At 38.1% G+C, this 13,135-nt stretch overlaps 1 protein-coding gene across 1 annotated transcript; it reads left to right on the top strand.

Moving 5' to 3' along the window:
* Positions 1–6,379: 6,379 nt before the first annotated feature.
* LOC111050780 (extensin-like) lies at positions 6,380–11,937 on the top strand. Its single transcript, XM_039421147.1, has 2 exons — positions 6,380–6,534; positions 8,654–11,937. The coding sequence occupies exons 1-2, from the start codon at positions 6,453–6,455 to the stop codon at positions 11,752–11,754; spliced, it is 3,183 nt and encodes a 1,060-aa protein (XP_039277081.1). The 5' UTR covers positions 6,380–6,452; the 3' UTR covers positions 11,755–11,937.
* The last annotated feature ends 1,198 nt before the right edge of the window (positions 11,938–13,135 follow it).

Consider the following 13,135-nt stretch of genomic DNA (forward strand, 5'->3'; position numbering starts at 1 on the left):
GTATTCAAGCACAGCCAGTGTTATTGGTCCTAATTAATAATCAGTAATCATGAGGATTTACAGTAGGCCTACCTAGCGCCTAGCCGCTTAGTAGAAGTAGTTAAAGCATGCTGCTATCATATAAATAATACCACTATTCAACGTTTTCAGTAAGCTATTTGATAAGATAATCGTTTGAACTAATCAGTTCTATTTCATTATTACTGTAGACTTCTTAATTTTTTTTGAGCTACCCACGATTAACCAAAAGCATAATATAATCGAATATAGTCCTATTTTACAGTTAGTAAAGGGCGATTTCGATATTTCGAGGCGGATGCTTCCCACATAAGCTTATGGGAACTTCATGATAACTCAAATAATTACAGTTCAAGATAAGAGTTTTCGTTTGATTCCTTGGAAAATTGAATATGAATATCAATATCAATACACGTATTAAAATGACACAACAGTTCGATTGATAGCGGAAAGAACGGATTAGTAGAGTGAATCAGTGGGGAGGACCGTGTTTCAAAGGTCTTGTTAAAAATAAAAATTAAAACCTTTTTGGTGCATGTGATACAGTGCAGTATGTCGCGTATCGATACGGGACGAGAGCATCCTGCTCACAGGTCCCCTCTGTTCGCGTCAGCTGTGCACGCCCCGCAATGAACCCACCCCACCCCACCATTTGTTTATCTTCTCCACATGTTTTGTATGCAAGCAAGGTGCGCCGACAAAGCGCTGTGCGGGTGGTTTGTTGCCTCCCATTCACATCATACTGTCAGCATTGTTTCAATGAGAAACTATTTGTTAGAAATGCTGACTGTACGAAAGGAATCTCACTTCCTCCCGCTACATCCTTTGAGGAGAGAGCGTCACAAGTTTTATAGAAATATTGTGAGAGGGGGTGTTGAGAGGACGCTGGAAGGGGTCCATAAAAGTGTGTCCCCCCAACCACCTAACTCCAGATAGCCGAAGAAGTGGCTGGGCGCTGGCGCTGGCTGGCCTTCCAGCACCACACTAACAATAGACAACTCTTTTTCTCACTTCCTCAGCTTTTATTTTACCTCGCTACCTAATAAACTAATGGTTTTGGAATTTCCGTTCATATTGAGTGTATCTCATCCTAACTTTTTTTTGAATTGGAAAACTGTACAATGGGCTAGTTGTTGGTAGAGTAGTGTGAACGGCTCGAATTATTAATTAGTGTTTAAAATATTGAAGGAGTATTCTTTCATAAATAAGATTGAATAATAATGAATCGACTCTAACATTAAATGAATTGATGTGAGATTCCTATTTTATAATTTTTCCAGTACAAGAAAAAAATTTCGCAGTCCATGGAATGAAAGAAATGGAGAATTCTGTGCAAGAATTAATTCATTAATTCGAGGACGGGAAAATTATTTTCCCAAAATTATACCTTGCAAAAGTAACCGAGGAACTACAGAGAAGACTTGAAATTAGTCATGGTTTTGTTCAATTCTCCGGATTAATTAGATTTATATTTACTTCAAAAGTCCGGATAAACGAAGTTGCACTGAATTGAAATCCTATGACATAGAATATTATTTTTGCTCTGACATTTTGGTGGGAACACACCAAATAATATTGTATTACTGTGATGAAAACCTATTTAATATTAATTATATAATCTCTCTCCAATGTTTAAAATAATCATATCTCTGAGAAGAATACTCATTAGGAAGTAGGAACCGACAACCTATTTTAGAATTCCTTGGAATAATGATACTGCATTTCATTTTTCTATCTATCCTTTTTTTGATATACTGACTAGTGAGAATTGCTACTTCTGTGTATATACTTCACAGGTCTAGTTCCAGTTATTATAAACAAGCTTTATAATAAATTACGGTAGTTAGTTGAAACAAATAGGACTAATCTATTATTGTGGATGTACGATATTCTACAAAGCATCGTCATGTTCATGTTCACCAACAGCATAACGTAATCTAGATAAAATTATTCTATGTTCGTTGCAATTCTCACTGTAACCAATATCATAGAGAAAAGATAGCGTAGGCTACTTGTATCAGTTGCCTCCGCTAATATTTTAATGTGTGCAGAAGCCTCCAGAAGATTTGATAGATTTTTACTTTTTACTTATACTTTTCATTTTTACTTTCTATTTTTTTAGATTTTTAGATTTTCACCTATTTAGATTTTTGTTCAATATTAATTTATTACTGTAAAATCTTGTATCAATGTGATAATAAGAGCCATCATTCGAATTTAAATGGTTGGTATGTGGAAATAATTGGATGTATTATTGATATACACCATAAAATGTGCAATATGATGAAAACATACAACTATTGCTGTTCAAAAATTATACTATTTCATCTAAAATACTAATAAATGAATGAAAGGGAATATGGTTGAAAAATAATCAAATTTCATCTGTCAGAAGTGAAAACTGAGCAGAGTTCGTAGACCTCCCCAAGGACTGTGCCATGGTAAGAGGCAGAGTAGGGGCATGCCATATCGCCGCGTGTAGGGTGGCGGCGTAGGGTATTGGCAGGCGTGGACGCACCTGCGGCCCTTAGCCCTTACAGCAACCACCCTTAGCCCTTAGCCCTCAACCCTTAGTGCTCTGCACTGATCGATACGCCGCTACTGCTGCCACCCAAGCCCTAAGCCCCAAGCCTCTGCTCTGTACTCTACCTCTACTGCATCTCCCGAAAACGCCGGCTCTCGTCTCCGTCCGCCCGCGAACGCAGAGTGCAAACAACATCCCAGTCCACCTCTCCGTCCTCTCTCATCTTATCTGCGTCACTCAACACAACGCTTCCATCCAATACAAAAATCGAACTCTTCTGGGGAGATATGAAACAAATTATTTTTGTAAATGACTTTAATTTACTTTGAAGCAAAAATATTTCTCATTCTTTGAGAGACAGAATTACTGTTCATTAAAATTCAAAGTAGAACCAATAGATTAGAGTAGAGCCAACATTCGAATTTTAATGGTCTATGCAATAAATAATTAGGTGTACTATTCTACCCTCCTTAGCAAAAGTGCAGTAAGTGACAAAATTTGTGTTTTGGAGTTATATACATCAATGGATTCGTCTTAACGAGATCTATCTAGTCAACTGAGCAGAAACGCAGTAAATTATTTCTGAACGGGAATTTCTTGCAAATGAAATACAGTATATCTACAGAAACAACCTTGAAAAACTTAGAAAAAACGTAGTATACTATGATTGCCAAGCAGAAATGCAGTAACTAAACGTAGTTGCTGCACTCACGCTAAGCAGATGTCAGATACTGCACTTTTGCTAAGTATTTAAAAAAAAACATCTGATTTGGTTTGGAGTAGTAGCAGTATCTACATCTGCTTTTAAGGTTAGGTGTTGTAGTTAGTTGCTTGTTAGTGGTGAAAGTAATTAATAAGTACTAGGACTAATAAAAGTGTTTAGTGTTGGTGTTGAATTAATATTTAATTTGTGGAATTAGGTACTACAACATGTTTAACGGTAGATTATGTCTAAAATTCGGAGATTAAGTTCATGATCCATCGCTCTGGTAAGTTGAATCCAATAAGTTTATAAATAAATACACAAATAAATGGATAAAACGCAAAATCATTGAAACAAGATAATATTATAGCAAAAAGCGAAAATATTTTAATTTCACTTCAATCTTACGGCAAGACCAAAATAATCTTACAAGAAACCTTTCCGAGAAGCAATGCATTCTCTCATTCCAAAAAGCAATGCAATAACTTTTTATAAAATAATCATACTGTGATAAGTTTAATACAAACTTACAGCACTGGTCTATCTTTATATATAAAAGCGAAATGGCACTCACTGACTGACTGACTGACTCACTCACTCGCAGAACTAAAAATCTACCGGACCAAAAACGTTCAAATTTGGTAGGTATGTTCAGTTGGCCCTTTAGAGGTGCACTAAGAACGGATTTGAAAAAAAATCCAAAGATAGGCCCATAATCTGTGTTTTTCCAGCGTTTTTTGCGCTTTCTCAGCTTTATCGAGAACAAATGAATAGAAAATGTTCAAATTTACTACAGAAGCTCAGCTGGGGTGTAATAATGTTGTGTTAGAAGGAATTTGAAATAACGCCAAAGATACACCCAAAATTAGCGTTTTTTTTGTATTTTCTCAGTTATTTCATCAAGTAATAGACAGAAAATTTTCAAATTTGGTACATAGGTTTAGGTAGGGTTTAAAAATTTTGTGATGTGGTGACTTTAATATTTCATCCAATATACGCCCAAAATCAGCGTTTTTCCAACGTTTTTCTCAGCTTTTCTGAGTTTTCTCAGTACTCTGATTTTCTGATGGAATGAAGCATGCTCAAATGAAAAATGTAGGCGAGCGAAGCGAGCCCGCTGATCTCATTTTTGGACGATCCAGTCGAGGGTCCAGGGGGCGGAGCCCCCTTGCTAGACGGACACGGCGAGCGAAGCGACCCTGACGGCTAGTAACGTATATTTTTTATATTTCCAAATTCTGGCAATTTCAGAACTCACAAATCAGTTACAGTGTATTAAATTAAAGTTGTGTGATATTTGTATTATTTAATATTCGGGGCGGTGAAAATTTTATTGACTTTGATTGTATGTGATGACACCATGGCATCTGGAATGCTAAAAAACCCAGTGCCATGGCCTATTGCCAATGTGGAATACAAAACACATCTTTGAAGTTGAAAAAATTACTACGTTACAAATAGCGGCCTGCATTCTCAAAAGTTTCAACTCTCAACACTGACATGAACCCTAATCTATTGTACATATTTCGATTCATAGCTTACAGTGCACATATCGAGTTTGTAACTGCAATAACTAACTTTTGTCGGTTAAATTTAAATGTTTAAATACGGTAAATTTGCGAACCTATGTAAAGCGTGCAGTGATTCAATAGCCTCACGGTAGAGTTAAATCTAATCTTCAAGTCTCATATTTTCAAATATGATAAATGTATTAGTAAGATACAAGCGAATAAAATGCATAGCCTATTCAATAGATAGTTTTCAGTTAATAGCCAATAGATATAGTATACATACCGGTAGTCAAATATATACTCTGATGTCTGATCATTACTAAGACATGCAGATTGTAGATGTAAGATTGATATAGAAATTGAAAGTAGCCGAGTGCAGTTCAATCCAATTTCGGCAGTTAATTTGGGGGGAAAACGCGAGTGCTGTTGACCCATGTAGCATTCAAAGCTGTTCTGAACAGCCGTTTGAGTTTGAGTTTGTGGTGAACCTGAGCAATGTGCAATGAGTGGGCATGAGGCATCTATCGCATGAGACATGTGGGGCCCGCATCAATGACCATCCGCATTTGCCTCTTTTTGTTCACCACACCTGCACTTCAATAAATATTGTCTTCCCTGGTTAAACTGTGTCTCCTTTGAATTTTGTCGTTGGACTTCACAAGGATGCGTTGCATGAGATTCGCTATATGCACTACATTACTATGTAAATTATGTTGATTTGTGTCTGTGATTCTGTAGTGCATGAAGAACGCTTTCTATCACTTAGAATAACATCAATATTGTATATTTTATACACATTTTAATTTTAATACGTATTTAAAGTTTTTTTAAACTAGGGTTCTCAGTTCTTTGTATGTAACTAAGTATTTAGTAAAGTCTTAAGTGAAGAGTACTTTCAGATGAATTTACGTAAATTAGTTATACCACGTAATGCATGATTATTGCATTAACTTTAATAGAATACATTCACATAATTATATTGGTGTCCTATCCATTAGCTTGTAAAACATTTAAGAGGGATGTTTTGATTGAGGCATTTTTTCTTGTTTATTAATGTGATCGTCAATGTCTTGACTTAATAAGTAATGATACTGTCCATTTGAACACATACAGTACTAGCAATTGACATACCCTGAAAATAAATCTACATAATGAAACGATTTAATCTGATTTTTACCGTTTAATAATCAATTGAAGAGAAATACCCTTTCATTCATAAAAATACTTGAATCCATTCTAATAAACTATTCTCTCTGATACAGCTTAATCTACGTGTGTTGCGTTCTCATAAATTTATTTTTGACGTTCATTTGCGTTTTACACATTATTTCCAAAAAACTCGGTAATAATCTGTTAGAAGTGATCAATAGATCGACTAATTTCAATTAGTAGCCTAGTAAGTAAACTTGTGCCGACAATGCACTAATGGCTATATGAACAACAAGTAGATTATTTTGGATATTTTGGCGTGTGCTTGTGATTGATTGAGATTGTTTCTGAGTTTCTCTTAAACTGTTGGAGATGATTATTATGGAGAGGGGAGCGGTGGAAGCCAATTAACCTATCGGCTGTTGTTTATTGTCGAATACTATTGCTCGGAATGTTGAGATGAGTTTCTCTTGGAATAAAAGCGGTGGCCAAGTTGGTGACGAGCACACTTGGTGTCGATTGGCATTGGCTTCTGGCAGCAGACATCATGAAGATTGCACTGATTGCTGTGGCCCTCTGCGGCGTGGCTCTGGCCAACATCGTCCCCGAAAAAATTGTTCCCGTATTCGGTAAGTTATGCGATACTATATTTAAATAATTATTATCTATTCCAAATATCATAGATAATCATAGGGGAGAATGAAATGAAAATTTGTGAAGTACATCAATCAATTTGTGAATAGATAAATTGAGTGATTGAATCAAATTCAATTCTTCTACTCTGCACTCCTTCCAATAGTGTTGCTTAGCTCAGAGCTTCCCAAACCTTCTTGGTGACATACCTAGCACTATAATTAATTTTAAATTGTATAACATATCAGTTCGAGTATTTATTAGTTTGAGTTCCATCAAGTTTTCAAGTTCTTATATTTATGCATTCATTAGTATTTTTATGCTCCCTATTATCATTCTATCCTCCTAGTCTCAAAATAATAGCAGCCATTCAATTCAATTAAGTTTTTAAAGTATATTATATGAATTTTGAATAAAGAATACAAGCTATTCAGTACATAGAATTATCATACAAATATTCAAGCTCTTAATAATTATTAATGTTCAAATCCGTTTTGTAGAAAGATAACTTCATGAAGCTCAGTAACTGTATTTATGACTTATTTCATCATAATTGAAACACAGAATAGAAAGTTTAGAATGAATTGTAGGGGTCAATAAATTGGATTGTTAGTAAATGTGGCTCTGGTGCAGATTACTGTGATCGATATTACTTAATGTGAGGGATGATCATTGCTAACTGGGTACGTTAGCAGTAATGTATCTACAGTAATAGTATCTACAATGCAGTTATCTACAGTAATGTACGGTACTGGTAATGCTCCACTCATCCCAGGGAATAATTATGCGTTCCACAGATTGAGTTCAAATCTGCAGTAAAGCAGTAAGAAGAGGTTCGTGGTATGTAGTTAGTTGTGATATTCAGTGGATTATGACAGTGAAATATGGTTACATTCTATTAATTCGACATTACAATGTTAGAGTATGCATAATATATAGTATTATTAGTAAAAATCAAATAGAACTAATATCCAACAAGTTGGTATTAGTTCATCTAGAGTCAATTTATTTAACCTATTAATTGAAGCAAGAATTGAATTGTTCATTAACCAAAGTGTTACATTACAGTCAAATTACAATAAAAATATCAATTATTCATTTTATGATAAATTCATTGATTATATTGATTTCATCATCAATTTTTTTGCGTGCAGTTTCTATTGTTTTTTTAGTTTGATCATCCATGTCGATGATGGAATTATAAAATGTTGGTTGGAATAAAATTTAATTGCTCTCTTGTTTACCTAGTTTTTTTCTACATAATTAAATGTCGGTTAAATGTTATTTTATTCAAGTATAACAGACGATTCTTTCTGAAAATGTCTATTTGCAAAAAAAAATTGAAGATATTTTGAATTGAATTGAATTTATTTCAGCAAAAATTACACAATTTGCAATAATATTTCAACAGAGCAAATACACAACTTGAGATATGTAATACAAATAATACTATTAATACCTTATCCTATTCCCTATCATATATATCTATATTATATTTATGATAATAATATTCCTAGTTTAATCCAGTTCAACAATGTTTTAGCATATATTACTGTGGTATAACTTATCTTATTGCACCTATCCCAAGTGGATTCACTCTATTTAATGAAATATAAGAGCCCACATAGACCTTTTTGGCCTGTTCGTGGGTTTTAAATCGAACAAATATTTTATTAGGTATTGTTCTATCAATATAATAGAAAATAATATGGTTGGTAGAATAAATCAATGAGTTTTTCCCATTCCTACTGCAATTTTTACAAATTATTAGTTTTTTAGTTCACTTTTTATAATTCTGCTTTAGTTCACTTATGGAGATGGCCATTTTAGAATGAGAAAAATGTTCGAGCAATAAAGATGTATGAACATGAATATAATACATAGACAATTGTTAGGGAATTTTTGTACTTTTGCATAGCAATCACCACCCTCCACACAGAAATTAATCACTGCCTCATATAGAATAAGAACAAAGTATTTGTGAAATTTATGAAAAATTGTTGGATTTATCCTTTTGGAATTCTAATTTGAAATAAATTTTGTGTAATTTCAATTAACTCTTGCGAGTTCTCTAAACGAAACTGATGATAAATAAATTATATCCTATTTTTTCAGAGCTTAGTGCCATTAAGGACTCAGTAATCGACCAAGGATGCACTCCATTCTGCTACCGAAGCATCATCGACAAGCCAGTGCATGTAGTAACCAGGACTTCGCCCTCAGCTCTACCAGAAGTAACATACGTACCAGAGGGTCTGGCCTTCATCAAGTCTTTCCCAAAAGTGAAGTCAGCTGTTGATACTTACTCGAAGCCAATTGCTCTGGTCTTCTCAAGAAGTACCTTCCCAGCTGATTGGTATCCAGGAGTGATTGATGTGGTTGTCTCCGAGCCAGAAAAAGAGGCAATCCTCAAGTTGAAAGAGGTACCTTATGTGATTTTCATTGAAGAGAAAGACTTCATTGATCACAATATATCCAAGTTCATAAAACATGTTGCTGACTTTAAGCTGACTGATGAGAAAATTATTAAATTCAGAGATCTAGCACCTATTCCAGAGGTGGCTTACAATGATGGAGTAAGTCATGTTGTTCATACACCAAAGTATGCACCTGCTTTTGCCCATGGAGTTGTGCCAGCCTACGCTCCAGCTCCAGTTTATGCATCAGCTCCAGTTTATGCTCCTGCTCCAGTCTATGCTCCAGCACCAGCTTATGCACCAGCACCAGCTTATGTACCAGCACCAGCCCATGCAGCTTTTGCTCCAGCTCCAGTTTTTGCACCAGCTCCCGCTTTTGCACCAGCTCCAGTTTTTGCACCAGCTCCCGCTTTTGCACCAGCTCCCGCTTTTGCACCAGCTCCAGCTTATGCTTCAGTCCCAGCTTCTGCCTCAGCACCATCTCCAGTCCCAGCGTTTGCCTCAGCACCAGCTCCAGTCCCAGCTTTTGCCTCAGCACCAGCTCCAGTCCCAGCTTTTGCTCCAGCTCCAGCTTCAGTTCCTGCCTACTCACCCTCTGCAGCTTACTCACCAGCAGCAGCTTATGCACCCTACTCTACATATGCACCAGCTTATGCTTATGCTCCAGCTCCAGCAGTATCCCCAGTTTATTCCCCAGCTTCAGTCCACACATCACCAGTACATTCTGAAGTCAAGTATGTACCAGTTCATTCTGTAGGTAGATCTCTTGTACCTGTTCATTCATTTGCCCCAGCTCCAGCATTCTCATCAGCTCCATTCTTTGCTTCAACTCCCATCCATGCTCCAGCCTCAGTCCATGCTCCAGTCCCAGCTTATGCCCCAGCCCCAGCATTTGCCCCAGCCCCAGCATTTGCTCCAGCCCCAGCTTTTGCTCCAGCCCCAGCTTTTGCCCCAGCCCCAGCATTCGCTCCAGCCCCAGCTTTTGCCTCAGCCCCAGCTTTTGCCTCAGCCCCAGCATTTGCTCCAGCCCCAGCATTTGCTCCAGCCCCAGCTTTTGCCCCAGCCCCAGCATTTGCTCCAGCCCCAGCTTTTGCCCCAGCCCCAGCATTTGCTCCAGCCCCAGCTTTTGCCTCAGCCCCAGCATTCGCTCCAGCCCCAGCTTTTGCCTCAGCCCCAGCATTCGCTCCAGCCCCAGCTTTTGCCCCAGCCCCAGCATTTGCTCCAGCCCCAGCTTTTGCCCCAGCCCCAGCATTTGCTCCAGCCCCAGCTTTTGCCTCAGCCCCAGCATTCGCTCCAGCCCCAGCTTTTGCCCCAGCCCCAGCATTTGCTCCAGCCCCAGCTTTTGCCCCAGCCCCAGCATTTGCTCCAGCCCCAGCTTTTGCCCCAGCCCCAGCATTTGCTCCAGCCCCAGCTTTTGCCTCAGCCCCAGCATTTGCTCCAGCCCCAGCTTTTGCCTCAGCCCCAGCTTTTGCCCCAGCCCCAGCATTTTCTCCAGCCCCAGCTTTTGCCTCAGCCCCTGCATTTGCTTCAGTCCCAGCTTTTGCCCCAGCCCCAGCTTTTGCTCCAGCCCCTGCTTTTGCTCCAGCACCAGCTTATAGTTTTGCACCAGCTTATGCTCCAGCACCAGCTTCAGTACCAGTTCACTCTCCAGCTCCAGCATTCTCACCAGCTCCATTCTACCCATCAACTCATGTACATGCTCCAGCTTCAGCTTCAGTCCCAGCTTTTGCTCCAGCACCAGTTTATTCTCCAGCTTCAGTCCCAGCTTATGCTCCAGCTTCAGCACCAGTTTACTCTCCAGCTTCATTCCCAGCTTATGCTCCAGCTCCAGCATTCTCTCCAGCTCCATTCTACTCATCAACTCCAGTCCATGCTTCAGTCCCAGCTTATGCTCCAGCTCCATTCTACTCATCCACTCATGTACATGGTCCAGCTCCAGCTTCAGTCCCAGCTTTTGCTCCAGCACCAGTTTATCCTCCAGCTTCAGTCCCAGCTTATGCTCCAGCTCCAGCATTCTCTCCAGCTCCATTCTACCCATCAACTCCAGTCCATGCTTCAGTCCCAGCTTATGCTCCAGCTCCAGCATTCTCTCCAGCTCCAATCTACTCATCAACTCCAGTCCATGCTTCAGTCCCAGCTTATGCTCCAGCTCCATTCTACCCATCCATTTCAGTCCATGCACCAGCCCCAGCCTTTGTTCCAGCTCCAGTTTTCGCTCCAGCCCCAGTTGTGACTCCAGCTCCAGTTCATGCCTCAATCCCAGCTTATGGCCCAGCTCCTGCTGCAGCACCTGCATCATTGCCCACTCACTGTGTGAACCCAGCCTTGACTGCTGCTCTCTCGCCACCCGCCTACTTCCCTTCAATCTCTGCCCCAGCTTCCTCTCCAGCTCCAGCAGTTCCGAGTTATGCCTCAGTTCCAGTGCAAACATATGCCCCAGCACCGGCATACTCGCCAGCTCCAGCCTATAGCACAGTCCCTGCGTTTGCTCCAGCACCTGTTTCACCCGCAGCTTCTGCTTATACTCCAACATCATTTTCATCCCCTGCCTTTGCTGCTGCCCCAGCTCCTTATTTCACTCCAGCTCAATATTCATTTGCCCCTTCAGCGACTGTTCCTGTTTCTGTAGCCACACCCTACGCTGCTCTCGCGCCTCCAGCACCCGTTTTTGGATACTCGAGCATCCCATCTCCAGTTATCGAACATGTGAAGCCAGTGTCAGCTGCCAGTGCACCTCCACCCCCACCCTTCTCCAGTCCAGCTGGATACAGTGCTGCTCCACCAGCCTACTACTTCTAAGCTCTCCATTCAGATGACAACCGACAACAACAATTACTTTTGATACAAATAAGAAGACACTGTTTCCTTCCCTCAGTACAATTTGAAACAAATTATCGGATTTTGTACCAGTTTACTCTAAAAAAATTCTCTGATTGATTTCATATTGATGAATAAAGAGAACTTGAACCGTCTTCCAAATAATTGAATTAGTTTTTACTGGATTAGTTAATTTACTTCACCTGTCAACCTTTTTCTTTCCAACCTAATTATAACTCATTTACTGATATATTTTAACTAGTGGATTTTACAGAAATGTTGTATTTTGTATGTGGTTGATAATGTTTGTAAGTTCCAAGTTGTGGGAGTTCCGTATCAGTAATGTATTCAGTACTTTTTTATAGTAGAGTAGGCTACTCAGCCACTATACTCAATTGAAATTTGAAGATGATAAAACTGGTTGGTGTAGCCTATTTCATAATCATAAATTTGTTGTTTTTCCAAATTTTATATATTTTGAATTGCAGTATTTTACTTTGGAAATTTAGACGTGGAAGATTCATTTTTATCATTGCACAAATGAATCTGAATGTAACGAAGTGAAAATCAACTCAAGTTATAAGTGAAACGAAATTCAGAACAATAGTGAAATCAAAGAACGACTCTGTGTTACTTGAATATATGATATTAGTTTGATTATCATGGACATTTCTAGTACCTTCTTTATACTTTTTGATATAAACATTGTGTTTATGTAAAAATTATAAAAAGGGTACTAGTATTTTATATAATAATCAGACAATTCAAGTAGCCTTCTTAAAATATCTATTAGCAAATATCATATTTGATATGATACAGTATGAATATATAATATTTTTCATATTCTAGTTGATATGACTATAAATTGAAATAAATTCTTGCCCCTGAAGGTGAAAATGCATCTACAGAAATACCAGTACGGTACTAGTAGTACGAGGTGATTTTTTTCAAGCAAAGAATGTTTCGTGATAAAATCTATTTTATTATAAGAATAATGATCATATCTATTACAATATTCGGTGAACCTCTTTGAAAAAATTAATTCTATACTGCACACTGAACTTTTAGTCAATTACAAAATATCTTGTAGAATTTCCCAATATCTTGTAGAATATCCAATGCTGTGGCCAGGATGTACGTAAGGTAAGCTACTAAAAACTTTTCTTCAATCTCTCATACATTTTCATGAAGTGAATAAAGATGAAAATTGAAAATTGTGACAGTGTTATTGTGAATATTAATAAAATAACTTATACTTTATTATGATCAAGATAAGTTAACTTATATTAAGAACTAAAAATCATATTTCCCCTGTGGGGCAATTCATAATTTGGAATATTTTTTCCTTATGGTTGAACTTTCT

Source organism: Nilaparvata lugens, chromosome 2 (genome assembly GCF_014356525.2).
Source record: "Nilaparvata lugens isolate BPH chromosome 2, ASM1435652v1, whole genome shotgun sequence".
Lineage (NCBI taxonomy): Eukaryota > Metazoa > Arthropoda > Insecta > Hemiptera > Delphacidae > Nilaparvata > Nilaparvata lugens.

What these genes read in the sequence shown, in the direction of transcription:
- LOC111050780 (XM_039421147.1), top strand. Translation starts at nt 6,453, where the DNA reads ATGAAGATTGCACTGATTGCTGTGGCCCTCTGCGGCGTGGCTCTGGCC. An exon ending in AAAAATTGTTCCCGTATTCG is followed by an intron (nt 6,535 to 8,653) that starts GTAAGTTATGCG and finishes CTATTTTTTCAG; the next exon opens with AGCTTAGTGCCATTAAGGAC.